General features: G+C 44.7%; 1 protein-coding gene across 1 annotated transcript in view; it reads left to right on the top strand.

The window, feature by feature from the left end:
- Positions 1 to 20,139, top strand: part of MYBBP1A (MYB binding protein 1a) — a 145,615-nt gene extending 125,476 nt beyond the window's left edge. Inside the window, exons 25-27 of the mRNA XM_073574686.1 lie at positions 4,160 to 4,261; positions 14,402 to 14,526; positions 18,900 to 20,139. Coding sequence (XP_073430787.1) covers positions 4,160 to 4,261; positions 14,402 to 14,526; positions 18,900 to 19,536 — 864 coding nt within the window. The 3' untranslated portion in view covers positions 19,537 to 20,139. The remainder of the gene's footprint in view (positions 1 to 4,159; positions 4,262 to 14,401; positions 14,527 to 18,899) is intronic.
- The last annotated feature ends 268 nt before the right edge of the window (positions 20,140 to 20,407 follow it).

Below are 20,407 nucleotides of genomic sequence, written 5' to 3'. Positions count from 1 at the left end.
TTTGAACCTCTCAGGGATGTTTCTCTTTCTCTCCTTTCTTGGAAGGTAGCTTTTCTGGTGGCCATCACTTCCATCCAGCGCGTGTCGGAATTGGCGGCTCTTTCTTGCCGCTCGCCTTTTTTGGTACTTCACCAGGATAAGGTAGTTCTGCGGCCTCCATCCTCTTTTCTTCCGAAGGTGGTGTCCTCCTTTCACCTCAATGAGGATATTGTTCTGCCGTCCTTCTGTCCGAGTCCAACTCACCCTCGGGAGCGGTCCCTGAACAAGCTGGATCTGGTCAGGGCGATGAGAGTCTCTGTCTAGGACGACTTCCTTGCGAAAGACAGACTCTCTTTGTGTCATTCCAGATGGGGCGCGGAAAGGTCACCCGGCCTCCAAGGCTACTATTGCTCGCTGGATCAGATCGGCAATTTTGGAGGCATACCGGGTTAAACATCGAGTGGCTCCTTCGGGGATCAGAGCGCAACCTGGTCATCGGTTCACACGTTTGTGAAATTCTACAAAGTCCACACCTACGCTTCGGCGAACGCCAGCCTAGGTAGAAGGATTTTGCAGGCTGCGGTGGTGAGTCCGCTGGCCTGATGGAAGTTTGTTTCCCACCCCAGGGACTGCTTTGGGACGTCCCATGGTCTCTGTGTCCCCCAATAAGGCGAACGAGAAAACAGGAGTTTTGGGTTGCTTACCGTAAAATCTGTTTCTTGGAGCCTTCATTGGGGGACACAGCACCCTCCCATGTTCTTTAACTCCTGTTCTTCCTTTGGTTGATTGGTTACAGTTGAGTTGTTTGTTCTGTTTTCAATCTACTCTGTTGCTTCTCCTACTGCTTTCTCACTAACTGAGGAATTTCCTGCCGGTCGGTGGGGTGTAAACTGCGGAGGAGGAGCTAACCTTTTTTTGTGCATAGTGTCAGCCTCCTAGTGGCAGCAGCATACACCCATGGTCTCTGTGTCCCCCAATGAAGACTCCGAGAAACAGATTTTACGGTAAGCAACCCAAAAATCCTGTTTTAATGCGTTTTCTTGTTTTTGCGCATGGTTTTTACAAAAAAAGCATGTGTTTTTAAACGCTGACATGCGCATGACCATGCGCACGTCAGCGCTCCCATAGGCTTTAATGTGTTTTTGGGTGAATTTTGTGTGCATTGCGTGTGCATGCGTTTTTTGAGACAGGTCGGACGCACAAAAAATGCAACAGGTTGCATTTTGTGCGCCCGGGCGCACACTACAAAAAAAACGCATGCGCATACAAATACATGACAATGCGCACCCATGTTAGGGAAAAAAATGCATGTGCATGTATGTGCAAAAACGCAGCGCAAAAAAACGCAAGTGTGAAAGTAGCCTTAGATGGTGGAATTCCATCACTTGGACAATACTAAGGAAATCCTGAAAACATGATCTGTTAGTGGCTCTTGAGGACTGGAGTTAAGAAACACTGTCCTACATTTCCATTTAACCCTTTAATGACCGTGTTTTTGGTTTTGCGTTTTCGATTTTTGTTCTCCTTTTTCCCAGAGCCATAACTTTTTGTTATTTTTCAATATGACCATGTGAGAGCTTGTCTTTTGCGAGACGAGTTGTAGTTTTGAACAACACCATTGGTTTTAACATATTGTGTACTGGAAAACGGGAAAAAAATATCCAAAGTGTGGTGAAATTGCAAAAAAAATGCAATTCCACAGTTGTTTTTTGTTTTGCTTTTTTATTAGGTTCACTAAATGCTAAAACTGACCTGCCATTATGATTCTCCAGGTCATTACGAGTTCATAGACACCAAACAGGTCTAGGTTCTTTTTTTTTTTATCCAAGTGGCACAAAAAAATTCCAAACTTCGTTAAAAAAAATAATAAATAAAAATCCATGATTAAGACTCCTTTGAGTTGAAACGTGATTTTTTTTTCACCATCCACTGTGGTATCCACTACCTGTAACATGTTCTTTTAACGGAAAGAAATAAAGGAATATTTTTTATAATTACCCTCCTACCTGAGATCGCTGGAGATTACTGTGTGTTTAAATAAAAATGGTGCCATTTTTCGATAGCCTTAACATCTCCATTTTTCGTGATCTCGGGTTGGCTGAGGGCGCGCCGAACTGATGTTTTTAATGAGACCATTTTGGTGCAGATGCGATCTTTTGATCGCCCGTTATTGCATTTTAATGTAATGTCGTGGCGACCAAAAAATCCGAATTCTGGCATTTTGACTTTTTTTCTCTCTACGCCATTTAGCGATCGGGTTAATTTTTTTATTGATTGGGCGATTCCACCCGTGGCTGTTCCAGGCACATGTCAGCTGTTCAAAACTGCTGACATGTGCCGGGAAAGATGTGGGCTCTCCGCCGGAGCCCACATCACAGGGGGACGGTGTCCATTATTGGCGTACTATTACGCGTTGTTGGAAAGGGGTTAGGGAAAGTTGAATGGTACCATTTTTTCTTCAAGTTGTGGATTTATTTTTTGCTCGGCCTATCCTCACATACGTGTGTAAGTTGCCTTTCTTTGTGTCAGCTCTGACATCAGAGATTTGAGATTCCTGCCTAGCACAGTATTATATTTTCCAAGGCATGCACTTCCCTTTCATTGTGCTGCTTACGTGCCCTCTGCAAGAAGTGTTGTCTGCTCCTCTCACAGGTGTCTGACTGGAATGCAGAGAGGATTTCCTTCACTGATTCAGAAGGCAATCTTATCTGGGTTGTGGTGACATACTAAAGTGAGCTGAACACTAATTGAAAGTGGATAACTAGAACGTTTAGAACACTTTTGGCCCCTTGTAATAATGACAGGCTCATAGGCTGAACATGGATGGGTGGTTTTCCCTATCCTACAACCACTTTTCAAAATAGCTCTCAATCCACATTATCACAATTTTTGTGTCAACTGGTACAAAATTAAAATCACTGACCAGTTCTCAATAAAATTCAACAATAGTACATGTAGATTTTATTGCGAAACTGCTGCAGATGAGCAGCCGAAAATTGGCATGAAATCTGCATACACCTGCATCTACCTTAAGAGTGTTTTTGGTTTTTTTTTTTTGTAAGGGGGGGGAGCAGAAACCTAGCGGAAACTCCAATCCTGCTCATAAAAAAACAACTCCTTAAAGACTTTGAGATTCCATTCCAAATACGCAGTGTGCACATGCCCTTATTGGCAGGGCCTGGAGTCTGGGTCCGTTTTGGTGGAGTCGATATAAAATTGGCCAACTCCTAAAATACATAATACATTGGGTACAGTAGTACAATGCAGGATGAGCTGTAAATGTTTTCTTAAGAATTTGGGAAAGTTATGAAATGTCCTATAAATGTCTGTTACTGATCTAAGGATCTCGGCTTTTAATGGAGATGAATCTGTGCTGCACTTCATGTACATGATCCGTAGTGACCAGGACTGGGGAGTCAGGGTAATTGAGGAGTCAGAGTTGTTGGTTTGGCTTACTGACTCCGCAGCCCTGCTTATTGGGAAACCTGTATAGAATATCACTTGTGGGCCATAACCCGAATCTTTCAGCGTTTTCTTAGATGGGTCAATTTAATCAGTTTTAACTCCTTTGTGACTGGGCAGTTTTGCACTTTGTTTTCCCCCTTTTCCTCTACTAGGAGCCATATTTTTTATTTACCGATAGCATAGCCATGTGAGTGCCTGCTTTTTGTGTGTCTAGTGATCAAGTGCTCTGAAATGGTGAAAAAAATGCATTTCTGCCATTTGGATTTTGGTGTTTGTTTTCGGACAAAAGATACCTGGCATCATGTTTATCTAGGTCTGTGAGACTACAGCAATATCAACGTTGAAAAAAAATGATGCTGTTGTCCGAGACCCACAATGTGTTCTTTTACACACCTGTTTAACAGCTTGTTCTTTTTTGCTTGGCATGTTGACGTTTTTATTTTTTGAGGCAAGTATGAGATTTTTACATGGCCACTGTATAGAAGTGGGGACAGAGTAATGCCTAATTTTACCAATGGTGGCACTGAATTGAAATTGAATACAGACTACAAGGTTTCCCCACAGGTTATGGCTGGTTGCATATGGTACCACCATGGGGGGCACTTTGTAAATCCCACCCTAGCAGACATTTTTTTTTTTTCTAGATATTAAATATGTAATGTTATTTGATGCTATTATCTTCACATTTTATTATAATGATGTCCTCTTTCTGCAGACACTACAGACCATGGGGGAGATTAAAGTGAAAGTTGACCAAGAGAAGCTCATAAAATGCTTTGAGTTGCTGAATTTTCTTATTAAAATCATAACCCAGCAGGTATGTATGAATGGGAGAAGACCGCTTTCCCCACATTTCTTGGACAAATAATACACACACCTCCTATTTATAAATGTATATTAGAAATACAAACTTTCTGAATATGGACACAAGACTAGCTGTGTCTTCAAGCGGTTAAAGTTGCCCTTTGCGTATGTTTAGAAGTCTCGATTCCCATGAGATATGTCAGCTGTAAGTTAAAAGAAACTGTTTCCTGGTGGTAATGATCCACCGCCGGTATATAGCCAAGATACTAAAACCACTTATCAGGCAGGGCTGTGGAGTCGGAGTCGGAGTCGGTGCTCATTTTCGTGGAGTCGGAGTTGGAGTCGGTATAAAATGGACCGACTCCGACTCCTAAAATATATAATAAATTGGGTACAGTAATTCAATGCAGGATGTGCTGAATATTTTTTAATAGGAGTTTGGGAAAGTTATGAAATATCTTATAAATGGCTGTTCTATTCCTGATCTAAGGCTACATTCACACACAGCGTTTTTCCTGTGTTTTTTGAGGATACGTTTTTCCGCTGCAAAAGCTGATCATCTTTTTAAAAAACCGCATCACCTGAAAGGTTTTTGAGCTCATAGATAATGTTTTCAATAGCAAAAGCAGATTAGAAATCTGCTCTATCTATCCATTTATCCATATCTGTCTATCCATATCGTATCTGTACCAAAAAGAATGAAAACCGGGTAGTACACCAATATATATTCTGTTCTATCTAAATATCTTGATTATTGGATCATAAAAATGATTAAATGTCTGAGGTTCACATTGTACTACAATAAATTTTTCACTTAAATATAAGCAATATGTGTGGGAGTCGTGGAGTCGGAGTTGGAGTCGGAGTCGGTGTAAGGGAAATTGAGGAGTCGGAGTCGCAGGTTTGGCTTACCGACTCCACAGCCCTGTTATCAGGAGTGTCTTGTGCAGTTTGTCTCTCTCTCTCTCTCTTTTCCTTTTTGTCTTCGATGCTAACATTTTAGGCATCCCTGTAATGATGTATAGTAGGTTTCTATGAAGACAGTGGCTAGATGATAGAGTCACAGACACAGGTATACGTGAAAGTAGTTTGTATTAAACAAGCAGCACAGAACAGCACAGGTGCTGGCGGAGCCAGACAATGACAGCAGTGGTAACAGCAGCAGAACTCAGTCCAGTAGATAGCAAGTTGCACACCAGCACTATGTAGATGTAAGCAGACACAGTCTTAAGGATGCAGGCAAGGACAGTCACTTAGCCCTCTCCCTTGCGGGAGGGGAATCTTCGAGCACAGTGCAGTGGCAGAGAAAGTCACTAGGTAACTGATACTGAATGTGTAAAGGTAGCAGGGATAAGTCTCTCAGGTGAAACGCACACAGCAGTCAAGATCTTCAGCGCATACCGTGAGTGCTGTAGGAGCGGTGAGCGGTGGAGGCAGGGCTGGAAGGAGCCTTCAAGCAGACACCGTCAGAAGGTCCAGGCGGCGGCGGTTAGGCAGCAGGTAATCCAGGTGGATTCAGAAGGAAGGAAGGAGGTAGCACAGCGTGCAACTCCCAGCTAGCAGATCAGGTACAGGACGAGATATACAAGCAAGGTAGTCACGTCCAGGAAAGCTATTTAAACCCGGCGGGCGGGACCAACAGGCGGTGATGTCACAGGAACCAGTATGGCCGAATGAAGCCAGACTTAAGGGCAACAGTAAGGGCAATGTCCGGAACACAGCAGAATAGGAACGATGCTTACATTATTCCCCCCTTAAAGAATGTCCTCCGGACAATCTTCGACCAGGCTTGTCCGGGTACCTTAGATGAAACTGCTCCAGCAGCCGCGGAGCACAGATATTCTCCACCGGTTCCCAGGAATTCTCCTCGACAGAGTATCCTTGCCACTTGACCAGGTATTGCAGCTTCCTTCTGAAGATCCGTGAATCCAGAATCTTCTCCACGACATATTGTTCATGCCCATCAACGAGCACTGGAGCTGGAGGAGAGGAAGTACGCCCTGGGAAGGAATTTGGTACAACTGGCTTTAGTAGGGAAACATGGAACACCGGGTGAACCTTCCAGGCAGGGGGCAATTTCAGACGCACCGCTACCGAATTCACTAGAGCCACGATCTTGTATGGCCCTACAAACTTCTGTCCAAGCTTGACAGTCGGTGCCCTCACCCTCAGATTCTTGGTAGACAACCAGACCGTATCTCCCACCCTATACACCGGAGCCGGCCTCCTGGTACCTCTCCTGCGCTGTCGTCAAGGTGGTCTTTAGAGCTTCCAAATTCTGCTGTAAGAAGGAAAGATGGTCAGACACAGCAGGCACTGCAGCCTCCTTGGGGAACTGCGGCAAGATGCTTGGGTGGTAACCCTGATTAGCAAAGAACGGTGACTGCTTAGTCGAGGAGTGCTGCGAGTTGTTATATGTGAACTCTGCCAGGGGAAGCAGATCTACCCAATCGTCCTGCAGATGACTTAAGTAGCAACGGAGGTACTGCTCCAGGGTCTGATTCGTACGTTCCGTCTGTCCATTGGTCTGTGGATGGTAAGCCGAAGACAGACTTACTCTAATATCCAGAGCCGCGCAGAAACACCTCCAGAACCTAGACGTGAACTGCACCCCACGATCCGAGATCACCTCATCCGGGACCCCGTGCAGACGGACCACCTCTTGAATCAACAAGTCTGCAGTCTGTTTTGCTGTGGGTAATCCAGCGCAAGGGATAAAGTGTGCTGCCTTAGTGAGGCGGTCCACGACCACTAGAATGGTGTTCTTACCCTTGGAGACCGGTAGTCCAACAATAAAGTCCATTGAGATGGATCTCCAGGGACGAGATGGTATAGGCAAGGGTTGTAACAACCCGGAAGGTGACGCACGAGGCGTCTTGAACCGAGCACATACCTCGCAGGATGACACGTATCCCTCCACGTCCTTCCGGTACGAAGGCCACCAGAAGTACCGAGCCAGGAACTCTTGGGTCTTCGTTATTCCACGATGTCCCCCAATCTTAGAATCATGGATCAGTCGGAGGACTTCAAGTCTTGTCACTTCTGGTACATACAGCCGATTCTCCTGTAACCACACTCCTCCACTGAAATTTAGGCTTACTTCGGGGGTAGGTTGCCTTAGCAACGGATCTGCTGCGTATGCTGCTTTGATCTCAGACAGAAGATCCTGATGATGGATTGCAGAGATGAAATGAGCGGGAGACACAACAGTACTAGGAGACGACTCAATCACTTCCTCAGGAGCAGCAATCCTAGATAGCGCATCTGCCTTACCATTCCGTGCCCCCGACCTGTAGGAGATGATGAAGTTGAATTGGTTTAGAAACAAGCTCCAACGTGCCTGACGTGGGTTCAAACATCTTACGGACTGCATGAATTCCAAGTTTCGGTGGTCGGTAAGAACTGTAATCGGAGTTGAGGACCCCAGCAGCAAGTGTCTCCACTCCTTGAATGCCGTCACAATCGCCAGTAACTCCTTGTTCCCTACGTCATAGTTCTTCTGCGCCGGGGATAGCTTCTGAGAAAGAAAGGCACAAGGATGAAGAACTGCCTTCTCACCTCCTCTCTGTGACAACACTGCGCCGATGGCGACATCCGATGCGTCCACCTCAAGAGTAAAGCTCAGGTCTGGGTCTGGATGTCTTAAGATGGGAGCCGACACAAATTTGTCCTTCAGCCGTGTGAACGCCTCCTGGGCTTGCGGAGTCCACCGGAACGGTACCCCCTTCTTAGTCAGTTGGGTGATGGGTGCCACAATCTCAGAGAAGTTACGGATGAAGCGCCTATAGAAGTTGGCGAATCCCACAAACCTCTGAACTTCTTTCACCGATCCTGGCGCTGGCCACTCCTGGATCGCTCTGGTCTTTTGATCGTCCATCTGGAGACCCTGTGGAGAGATGACATAACCGAGGAACTGCACTGTTGCCCTGTGGAACTCGCATTTCTCCAATTTGATGTAAAGATGGTTATGCAGCAGGCGTTGCAGCACTGTCCTCACGTGGAGCCGATGTTCCTCGAGATCACTGGAAAAGATTAAAATGTCATCGAGATACACAACCATAAATACATCAAGCACATCTCGGAAAATGTCATTAACAAAATGCTGAAAGGTTGCAGGAGCATTTCGTAGTCCGAACGGCATGACCCGTGACTCGAAGTGTCCATAACGACAGCGGAAGGCCGTCTTCCACTCATCTCCAGACCGAATTCTCACGAGATTGTAGGCTCCCCGAAGATCCAGTTTGGTGAATATCTTAGCCTGCTTCACCCTCTCCAGTAGTTCAGAGATTAAGGGTAGCGGGTGCCGATTCATGACCTTTACCTTGTTTAAATCACGGTAGTCCATGCAAGGACGCAGACCCCCGTCCTTTTTCTTCACGAAGAAGATTGGTGCACCTGCAGGAGAAGTAGACGGTCGGATGAAGCCCTTGGCGAGATTCTCGTCGATGAAGTCCTTCAAGGCCTTTAATTCAGGACCAGACAAAGGGTAAATACGCCCGAATGGGATCTCCGCCCCAGATACCAGTTCTATCGGGCAATCATAAGGCCGGTGGGGAGGTAACATATCTGCCCTCTTCTTGTCACATACCTCTGCCAGATCCTGATACTCCGGTGGTAATTGTCCCTCAGTCGTAGCTACTACCTTGGGGATAGCAGCGACCTTAGGAATAGCGGGGTTGCTGTTAGAACTTGGAGGGAACTGCACTTCCCTGGTCTCCCAGTTGATGCGAGGATTCTGAACCTGGAGCCAAGGTAACCCCAGGATAATAGGGAAGTGAGGAGAAGATATTAGTAAAAAGGACAAATGTTCCACATGTTCCTCTCCAATGCATACCTTCACCGACTCAGTCTCCATGGTTACCGGTCCAGATGTAAGTGGCGACCCGTCTACTGTCTCCATCAAGACTGACGACTCCCTCTTCACTGCCCTGATTCCATGCTTCCTTGCAAACGCGATATCCATGAAGTTCCCACTGGCCCCGGAGTCCAACATGGCGGCGCTCTCGACACACCGACCCTGGAAGCAGACCCTCAAGGATAGGTAATAGTGGGAATTCTTCTTTGTAGCGGAGTAGGAGGAAACGACGGATGTCATCGAGTTCACCACTGCGTTCAATGGAAGAGATGCCAGCGAATTCATATCGGCAAAGTCCAGGTCTCTCTGATTGTCTCTGCCCCCCGAATTGTTCAGATCTAGGACGCAGGACTCCCCCGCCTCGGAGTTACAATCAATGATAGCTGCAGCCGTCTTACGTCTCGTGACTGGACACTCGGAGATGAAGTGACCGGTCCCCCCGCAGTAGAAGCACAGGTTTTCCTTAAAGCGATGCTCCTTGCGGGCATCAGGAGGATTTCTACGTACGGCATCCACCTGCATCGGTTCGGGCTCGGGATTCCTCCTGCTGGTGACATCTCTGGAGGGAGAAGAGAACGGAACAGTGTTATTAAACCGTAGATCAGACCAGCGCTCCTGTCTGCGCTCGGAGAGTCGATTGTCAATGCGGATGCAGTGATTGATGAAGTCCCCAAGAAGCACGGGCGAGTCCCCGCGTGCCAGTTCATCCTTAACTGCCGTAGACAATCCCCTGCGGAAGATGGCCTGCTTGGCTGCCCCGTTCCAGGTGGTGTCTAAAGCCCATCTACGGAAGCCCAATGCATACTCCAGCACCGAACGCTTCCCCTGCCGAAGGGTCAGCAGCGTCGTCTCAGCAGTATTAGCTCGGTTCGGGTCATCAAACATCTGCGTCATTGCGGCAATGAAATTGTCCATAGAGTTAAGCAGGGGGTCGTCGGTCTCAATCAAAGGGTTGGCCCATGCGAGCGCCTTACCAGACAGCAGCATGACTATAGTCAGAACTTTGGAGCGTTCAGTAGTGAACTGTGGGGCATGAGCAGCAAAGAAGATCCGGCACTGGTTCAAAAATCCTCGGAATTTATCCCTCTCACCAGCGAACCGGAAGGGTGGAAGCTTCGGGAAGGTCGGTGTAGTATCCCGGGCAGCACCTGCTACCTGCGCGGCTGGGGCCTGTTCCAGAGCAGCAATCCGATCGAGCTGCATAGGAATCGCTTGCTCCAACGCCAGAACACGATCACCCTGAAGAGGAGCTGCTTGTTCCAGCGCCGTAATCCGATTTGCCAGTCGTTGCAACTGTGCCTCTGCTGCCCCGGCGTTGTGTTCGATACGTTGCTCCAGCGTGTCCAGCTGGGTCCTAATGCCTGCCACATCCTGCCGTATCAAAGCAAGCTGCTTGCTTACACGTTTCTCCAGGGACTCTACACCTGCGGTCTCCATATTGGTGGCTTGTATATCCTGTAATGATGTATAGTAGGTTTCTATGAAGACAGTGGCTAGATGATAGAGTCACAGACACAGGTATACGTGAAAGTAGTTTGTATTAAACAAGCAGCACAGAACAGCACAGGTGCTGGCGGAGCCAGACAATGACAGCAGTGGTAACAGCAGCAGAACTCAGTCCAGTAGATAGCAAGTTGCACACCAGCACTATGTAGATGTAAGCAGACACAGTCTTAAGGATGCAGGCAAGGACAGTCACTTAGCCCTCTCCCTTGCGGGAGGGGAATCTTCGAGCACAGTGCAGTGGCAGAGAAAGTCACTAGGTAACTGATACTGAATGTGTAAAGGTAGCAGGGATAAGTCTCTCAGGTGAAACGCACACAGCAGTCAAGATCTTCAGCGCATACCGTGAGTGCTGTAGGAGCGGTGAGCGGTGGAGGCAGGGCTGGAAGGAGCCTTCAAGCAGACACCGTCAGAAGGTCCAGGCGGCGGCGGTTAGGCAGCAGGTAATCCAGGTGGATTCAGAAGGAAGGAAGGAGGTAGCACAGCGTGCAACTCCCAGCTAGCAGATCAGGTACAGGACGAGATATACAAGCAAGGTAGTCACGTCCAGGAAAGCTATTTAAACCCGGCGGGCGGGACCAACAGGCGGTGATGTCACAGGAACCAGTATGGCCGAATGAAGCCAGGCTTAAGGGCAACAGTAAGGGCAAAGTCCGGAACACAGCAGAATAGGAACGATGCTTACAATCCCTAAGCAGAAATGGTTTTCCCAGGAGTGTGTCTGTCCTGGTTTGATGAGCTCTGCCCGCTCTCTGCTTGGGTAGTTCCTTCTGCTTATCCTTGGCAGGCCTTTGAGAAGTCTGTGGCTGGTACTGAATTTTCTAACCGGATTGTATTAATAGAACTTGTCTTTTGGAATCTCTACTTCTGTTTTATGGGGTAATGTTTTAACAACTTCAAGCGGGTTGTCCGGTGAAAACAAGTTGTGACCGATCTGCAGAATAGGAAGAATAGGGAATTTGTATCCCCGACGGAATTTTTTTTATTAATATTACAAAATGGAGCTGCAAGTGATACACCTGACTGCTGCTCTACTTTTTCTTTGTGGGGTTGCTGGAATTAGCCAAACGCAGTACTCAGCTGTCTATAGGAAACAAATGGATCAGCAGGCAAACATGCACAATGTTGCACCATTCTAACTGGGATGAAAGTTCTTTGCTTTGCTAATCAGTGCTGGTCTCGGCATTCGGTCCCCGACCAATAAACAAGTTATCACATATCCTCTTGATAGATGATAACTTGTTTTTACCAGACAACCTCTTCACCATTTACGTTGCAGCGACCGCAACAAAATGCAACACGTTGTGTTCGGCACAGGTTGCCGCACCGTCAAAAAGACGCATGCGGAGGCATCCGCATACATCGGCACGGCCTGCGTACCCAATGCTAAAGATGTGATTAAACAAAGAGAAGGAATAGGCCATGCAAAAGGGGATCACCACAGACAAGAATCTGGCATTAAGGGAAAAATGTTTATTTGGACATAGAAAAAACCAGCACAAACATTTAAAACATTAAAAAGAGTCACACATCTGACATGGCTACAACATCCATAGGCTCTTGATAAAGCCAACCACCTATGGCAAAACTCCAAAGAAGTTGTGTGAATTGTATAACAGCCTAATGATCATTTAAACAGCATACCAAATTAAAGTGCATATAGTGCCTCTAAGGAATACAGATATACATGGGATGTACTCATTTGACACAGAAAGAATCTCTTACAAGTGGTGGATTCTCATGATATAAGTAACATGATGTAGTAACCTGAGATACCCACATAATGGCATAAAAAATAATAATGAAGCATGAATTGCCTGCCAGTATAAAACACATGCAGGTTCAAAGAGACATCAAATATATGCGACCAAAACCCTAACAAAGCAATAAGGGCACACAAAGGTTGGAAATGCAGGATGAAAAAACCTCCCATGTGTCCTAAAATGGGATGGTGTTACCAAATAAAGAGACCCATATGGAGTAAGGCCAGGTGGCGTGGATACCCGACGCGTATCGCCACCCACAGTGGCTTCGTCATGGGTCAATGCTAAAGATGGTGTACGCAAGCCGCATGCTGACGGAGGCGGAGCTGAATGGAGGAGGTGTGGTAGTGGGCGGAACTTCACTGAGGAAGTCCGCAGCTCCTCCATACGCTAGTGTGAAACTAGCCTAAACTATTTCTTTTCAAACAGCTTTTCTTTTGTAAGAAGTTTTAAAGGTTAAAGTAAATGTGTCAAATATTCGTTATATTTTGTGAGGTATGATTATCTGTTTTAACCCCTTAGTGACAGCCAATTTGGTATTTAATGACCAGGCCAATTTTTACAGTTCTGACCACTGTCACTTATGAGGTTATAACTCTGGAACGCTTCAACGGATCCCACTGATTCTGAGACTGCTTTTTCGTGACATACTGTACTTCATGTTAGTGGTAAATTTTCTTCAATATAACTTGCGTTTATTTATGGAAAAAAGGGAAATTTGAAAAAAATTTTGAATTTTCAAAGTTTTTTAATTTTTGTGCCCTTAAATCAGAGAGTCATATTGCACAAAATAATTAAGTCTAGTTTCACACTAGCGTTACCGGGCGCAGCGCAGGGCTGCCGCTAAGCTCCGCCCCCGGCCGCGCCCACTCCGGTCAGCTCCTCCTCTGATCGCATGACTCTGCATGCGATCAGCATACCCTATATTTAGCGTTGGGTACGCTGACCGTGCGCTGGTATGATTTTGCCGGCGCTTGCGCCCTTTTGTACTAGATCATATCAGAGGAGAGAGAAATAAATAGTAAATCGTACTTTTTTGTTTCCCGGTCGATTTTATTCCGTGCATAACGGTGATCGCAACACTGGGGTCGGTAAAAACCGGCCCGAATCATGTTTTCCGGGGTCACAGGGGGGCTATAACCTTATTTCTCTGTGCCGTTAAAAAGCGGCACTGAGGAATAAGTACCCTTAACTGCTGCCGTTAAAAGGCGTATTGGCGTCTGTTAAGGGTTTAAAGGGCAATTCAAATTTCATAACTTTTTTCTAATATGTTGTCAAATGTTAGAGATAGATAAATGCAAAAATCATGTCCTAAATGTACCACTAACAAAGTACTGTGCTACATTAAAGAACAATCGCATTATCGCTGGGACACATAAACAGATTCTACAGTTATTACCACATGTGACACATGTCAGATCCTAAAATGTTGGCTTTGGTAAAAACAATTTTCTCTACATGGACAACCCATACAGGTCATCAAAGGGGTATTCCCATCTCCAAGATCATATCCCAATATGTAATAGATGTAATAATATTAGCAAATACCTCAAACTAGAAATGTAGGTTATTGCAGGATCTTATGTATCCATGGTAATGACCACTGACATCGTGACAATTAGCTAGTTGCTAGTGGTCGTAACCATGGATATTTAAAGTCCTGCAATGTCTGCACATGAGGAAGGAGACCTAGTGAATCAGAAAAACTATACTACATTTCTAATTGGAGGTATTTGCTAATATTATTATTATACCTACTACATGTTTAAGTTATCTAAAGTTTGTACTTCTTTTCTTCTATATGGGCTACATTAAAGTCTGCAATATATTGATACTTTTTGTGCGCATATAAATAATGAGGTGATTCACAATATCCACAAGGTTTGAGCAGAGTTTGTCGGAAAACTAATGAACTGCAGCTTGCAGTAAATCGTTTGGTTTATTGAAAAATGTAGTTAAATGGCTGTAATTTTTATTATAACGTGTTAAATCTTTGCTCTTGTAACTGACACGCACTACAATCTCATTGCAGAAAATGGATATCGGTCTCAAAGAGCTCCCCACAGTCCTCCAGACATTAAGCCAGAAAGAGGGATTTGGGAAATCTGTGCGACTAGAGGATATGTACTGGAATGTCATGAAGTTACTAGGATTTACGTATGTCTTTTTTTTTTTTTTTTCTTGTATTAAAGGGAATCTGTCAGCAAGCTTTTGCTGTTTAATCGGAGAGCAGCATGATGTAGTCACTGAGAGCCTGATTGCAGGGATGTCAATTGCTCAGCAGCTTGCTGTAGTTTCAACACAATCAGTATTTTATCATCAGGAGATTAACACTACATGACTACATCTCCTCTACCAGGCAGTCAGGCAGATCTGGTAACCCCACACCCACTAATGATTATCATTTTAAGTCCCCCTGACACACAGCGAGATCGCTAACGATATCGCTAAAGCGTCACCGATCTTGTGACGCAGCAGCGATATTGCTAGCGATATCGCTACGGTATGTGTGATACTTGCCTCCGACCGGCTCCCCCGCTGGTTATCGCTGATCGCGCGAGAACGTCCTGGACCGTTTCTCGTCGGCCACTTCCTGCTAGGCTTCCTGCTGGCGCCGACGAGCGACGCATGGACGTGGGCGGGAGGACATCTTCATCGCCGCGTCTGACAGGTAAATAACGACCGCTGATATGTCGCTGATGAGATCTGCCTGTTTGGCAGCTCACTAGCGACCATTTAGCGATGCACCAGCAATCCTGACCGGATCGTATCGTGGTCGTAATCGCTGGTGCATCGCTAAGTGTAACGGTACCCTTACTCACAATGCACAGTGAACACAGGAAGCTGCTAATCAGATGTGTGGGAGAGGTTAATACACAGAGCAGATGATTTAGCTCTCCTACCAGCATTCTATCAAAACTGCACCAAGCAGCCCAGTAAGTGATAGTTACATAGCTTGAAATAGTCTTTGGTCTTTCTAGCTCAACCTTTCTCCTCCAATTTTACATTCTTTGTCACTAAACTATTTTTATAGTGTCTGCATGTACTACCTTTTGTGATAGGGCATTCCACAGTCAACAGCTCTATCTGTGAGGAATCATTTCCAATTTACATTCTGGAATCGCCTTTCTTCCTTCCCCGTGTTCCTTTGTATGGTCTTTGGAACGATTGTCATGTGCCAGTCCTTATATTGAACACACATGTACCTTATTTTTCAGACTGTCAGACACACCGGTCCGTAAGGCCGCACCTAGGTTTTCGTTAAGGAAATTAGAAAAAAAAAATTGAAGCAAAAAAATGTGGTCAATTCTGTACTAATATCCCCAGTCCAGGTATGCATGGCTTCCTCATCCCCATCGTGGTATGCGTGGCCTCCTCATCCCCATCGTGGTATGCGTGGCCTCCTCATCCCCTTCCTGGTATGCGTGGTCTCCTCATCCCCATTCTGGTATGCGTGGCCTCCTCATCCCCATCCTGGTATGCATGGCCTCCTCATCCCCATCCTGGTATGCATGGCCTCCTCATCCCCATCCTGGTATGCATGGCCTCCTCATCCCCATCCTGGTATGCATGGCCTCCTCATCCCCATCCTGGTATGCATGGCCTCCTCATCCCCATCCTGGTATGCATGGCCTCCTCATCCCCATCCTGGTATGCATGGCCTCCTCATCCCCATCCTGGTATGCATGGCCTCCTCATCCCCATGTTGGTATGCATGGCCTCCTCATCCCCATGTTGGTATGCATGGCCTCCTCATCTCCATCCTGGTATGCATGGCCTCGTCATCCCTATCTTGGTATGCATGGCCTCCTCATCCCTATCTTGGTATGCGTGGCCCCCTCATCCATATCCTGGTATGCAGGGCTACCATCTCCGTCTTGGTATGTCCCCCATCAGAAAAACATTAAAAAAACTTAAACCATTATAGACTTCTCTGCACTCCCTCGCGGCGTCCTATTCCGATGCCAGCAGCTGATTTATGCTTGTAAGCAGCGCATGGCAGTAACATCATGCACTGCTTACAAGGTGATGACAGCTGCCGGAATACACACTACTCCCCACGCCGGGACTATGGGAGTGTGGAGCAGTGAATATTCACAGATCTTTAATAGTGGGCACAGCTGCCAGGCGTTCACATGTGCCCGCTACTAAAGGGAATGAATATTGACTGCTCTCCACACCCATGATAAAATATTCATTCTCTTTAATTTCTGGCACATGAGGCAGGAAGCTGGAGGCTGCTGATACTGTGCACGCCAGTTAAAGATCAATGAATGTTCACTGCTCTCCACGCCTATGGGAATGGAGAGCAGTGAATATTATTTTCCTTAAGTAGCGGGCACACATGAATGCCCAACAGTTGCAGGAAGCCATCAGCTGCGGCTAACAGCGTGTCCACTATTAAAGAGAAATAAAAATTCACTGGACTCCTCTCTCATGGGCATGGAGAGCAGTGAATATTCATTTCTGAATCTCAAAAAAATACACTGGTGCTGACGAATAGAAGAAGCGGGCTGCTGCTGGTACCTAGATAGAATCTGTTCTCAAACTATCAAAATAGGCTGTGGATAAATGTAAAACGAAGGTACCGCGCACCAAACTGCATACAAATTAGACTAGAAAAAAAAAAAGCCCAATGACGGTAGAAGCACTAGCCTGTCATCATGCACCAGTGTTATTGCAGGAGTGTTTTACCTCCTTCACTCTAATAAAAAGTGTCGGCTTTTTGTGATACATTTACATTTGTAGTTCATTTACTTTCACTTTTAACGTCATTGGGCTTTTTTTCTAGTTTAATTTGTATGCAGTTTGGAGCGCGGTACCTTCTTTTTACATTTATCCACAGCCTATTTTGATAGTTTGAGAACAGATTCTATCAAAATAGGCTGTGGATAAATGTAAAAAGAAGGTACCGCGCTCCAAACTGCATACAAATTAGACTAGAAAAAAAAGCCCAATGACGTCAAAAGTGAAAGTAAATGAACTACAAATGTAAATGTATCACAAAATGCTGACACTTTTTATTAGAGTGAGGGAGGTAAAACACTCCTGCAATAACACTGGTGCACGATGACAGGCTAGTGCTTCTACCGTCATTGGGCTTTTTTTTTCTAGTCTAATTTGTATGCAGTTTGGAGTGCAGTACCTTCTTTTTACATTTATCCACAGAATATTCATTTCTCTTTAGCAGCGGGCACAGGAGTTAACCGCAGCAGCAGCTGGTTCCTGCTTCCTGTGACCCGCTGCCCAACCACTGCCCCTCCCCATCCACAGCCACACATGTACATCCGGACTATAATTCACATCCCCATTTTTCTCCACATTTTTCAAGGAAAAGAGTGCGTCTTATAGTCCGAAAAATACGGTATCTATACATCGCTGGAATCGGGCTTTGTTGTTTTGTATTTTGTTATGCTGTTTTCAGAATATAACAACACATTCTGATACCTAATAACACTAGAAATACTGAAGAGATCCATGATAAAAAATTGATGAAACTTTATTTAAAAAATACAAAACACAAAATTAATGCCTCACAGGGGAGAACCATAAAAATAATAGATAAATATATAAAATTATTAAAGAAATAAATACTGTAGTTAAATATGGGGGTAGGTAACTATATGGCAGGAGAAAAAGAATAAAATGGCCAAGTATAATTAAAAAAGGGGGGAGTTATAAATCCAATAATAAATCTCTTGCAAAAAGACATGCAACAAGTCACAGTATCAAATGCAAGACCCCCTATACAAGTTACCAACAATCAAATTACATCATGAAACTACCACTGCCAATATACAGTATATATTAAGGTAGAGAAATCTCCACAGCTAATGGCTTAAACCCAAAGTGGGGGAAGATATATAAGCTGGGACACAATCACATTATGATATACCTCAAATTGTAGCAGAGTGGACTCCCCACACCCCGACGCGTGTTTATTAATGACGTTTCAACAATTTTTGATTATGGATCTCCAGTATTTCTGGTGTTATTAGGTACCAGAATGTGGTGTTATATTTAAATTTGAAGTGCCATTAGTTTGATTTTAGTGGACACCTTTGTACTAATCCGTTTTCAGATTATATAGGAAATAAAACTTCTGACAAATTCTCTTGTAAAATTTATTTTTTATTGTCTTTGCTAGTATGGCGGCTTGTGTTGTAAGGCCCTCTGTTCAACACCACCTACATTTTTTAATTATTCTAGTTCATCTAATCTGAAAAATGATGCAAACTTGTCTTGGTAAATAAAATATCCTAGTGGGTTTTTTTGTAGACCGCTCCCCTACAGTCCTATATTTATATATTTTTATATATTACAAATAAGCCCTGTATAGCATGACCTTGCAGTTAGACATTACTTCTACTGCCCTCTTTTTTTACTGGTAGCAGATTGGCCACCACAGGGTAAAAAATATTACTTTTTGAAAAGATATCAGTAAAAGAAAAGGATAATGTGGAGACAGTTGAATTTGGATTATTAATTGTATATGAAAATATATTTATTGTTTCTAAATTTGATTCTAGGCGTCCAAAAAAAGAAAAGACAAAAGTTGTCCCTGAAGTGGCTCCAGAAATGCAAAACACTTCGAAGAAAAAAGGATTCTTACCAGAAACCAAGAAACGGAAGAATAGGAAGAAGGCCACACCTGCTGAAGAGCAGAAGGTGAGTGGTGGTGAAGACAAAATGGAGGTCTCAGAGCAGCAAGGAAGTACGAAATCTAAGAAAAAGAAGAACAAGAAGAAACGGAGATTAGACCAGGAAGGTGGAGCTCAGAACTCTGCAGGGTCTCCAACAAGTAAGAAAGCCAAGCTTGTCTCAGAAGGCAAAAGTGGGGAACCTGCAGCACTAGAGAAGACCAAGATGAAAAAGTTAAAACAAAAGAAAGTTGTAGTCCAGGAGAACTCTAAACAGGCTCCAACAAGTAAGAAAGCCAAACTTAATTCCGAAGGCAAAGGCAAGATTGAGAAACCTGCAACACTGGAAAAAGCTAAGAAGAAAAAGAAGTTGGGACAGCAGGGAGGTACAGCTCAGGAGACCTTAGCAGGGGCTCCAACAAATAAGAAAATCAAACCTAATGCAGAAGGCAAGAATGAGGCTCATAAGCCTACAACACCAGAGAAAATCAAGAAGAAAAAGGGAAAGGGCGTAGTACAAAGCTAAGGACCACCACCCTGCATTGCGTGCACTCGATGAGCAGATGTTTATGCAGATCTTATACAATATTATGTGTTTGTTTTTAAAACACTGACTTATAAGGCGATGTGCACACGGTGCGGATTCTGCTTCGTTGTACAGTACCATTGTTTCCAGTGGCAAAACCAAAAACTCTGTGCACATGCTGCGGATTTTTCCGCGGGTTACAATCCGCAGCATGACAATTGTTTGTGCGGAATCTGCTGCGGTTTCACTTCTCCATTGTAGAAGTGTGAAACCGCAGGTCTTTTTGACCTGCGGTTTTTCCAAAATCCGCACCACCGAAAACTACGTGTGCACATAGCCTAAAACACACAGATTGAACAAGGAGACCGTTTGTCCAGTTTTTGGTTGCTGTGCATTCAGAAGATGCCGATAGTTATCAAAAATCCTGGGAATGGGTGAGGCTGAAGGCAGTGAGCTGGATTCTAGTATGTTAATAATCTGAACCTCATCAGAAATGCAATACTATACAAGAATGAAACTGTATTTTTATATTGAATGAATGTTATTACCTTTATTTGTTATGTTTAAATTCAGACATTTCACCTTAAAGGTTTCTTAATGATAGAGGTGTCCAATTTTGGTCTTTTATTTGAACTGTGGCTCCTTGGACATGCCTTGTGAGTTGTCATTAATCTTATTCACAATTTTGTCTTTGCCGTTCTTCAGCATGATATCATATGAATTTTTTTTTTCTGTCTCTTCATCTGTTATAAATACCTGGAAGCATGGTCATAGAGCTTAAGAATTAGGAGTTTTTTTTATATCTTATGTAGCAATACTAGAATAATTTTGTGGCCTAACATAGTCTTTGTGTAGGAAAGGTAAGGAAATG

This window comes from Dendrobates tinctorius, unplaced genomic scaffold, assembly GCF_039654945.1.
Source record: "Dendrobates tinctorius isolate UK_male_01 unplaced genomic scaffold, ASM3965494v1 ptg000007l, whole genome shotgun sequence".
NCBI lineage: Eukaryota > Metazoa > Chordata > Amphibia > Anura > Dendrobatidae > Dendrobates > Dendrobates tinctorius.
The sequence above is the reverse complement of the archived record's forward strand: the minus strand, read 5'-3'. Positions and strand labels throughout refer to the sequence as shown.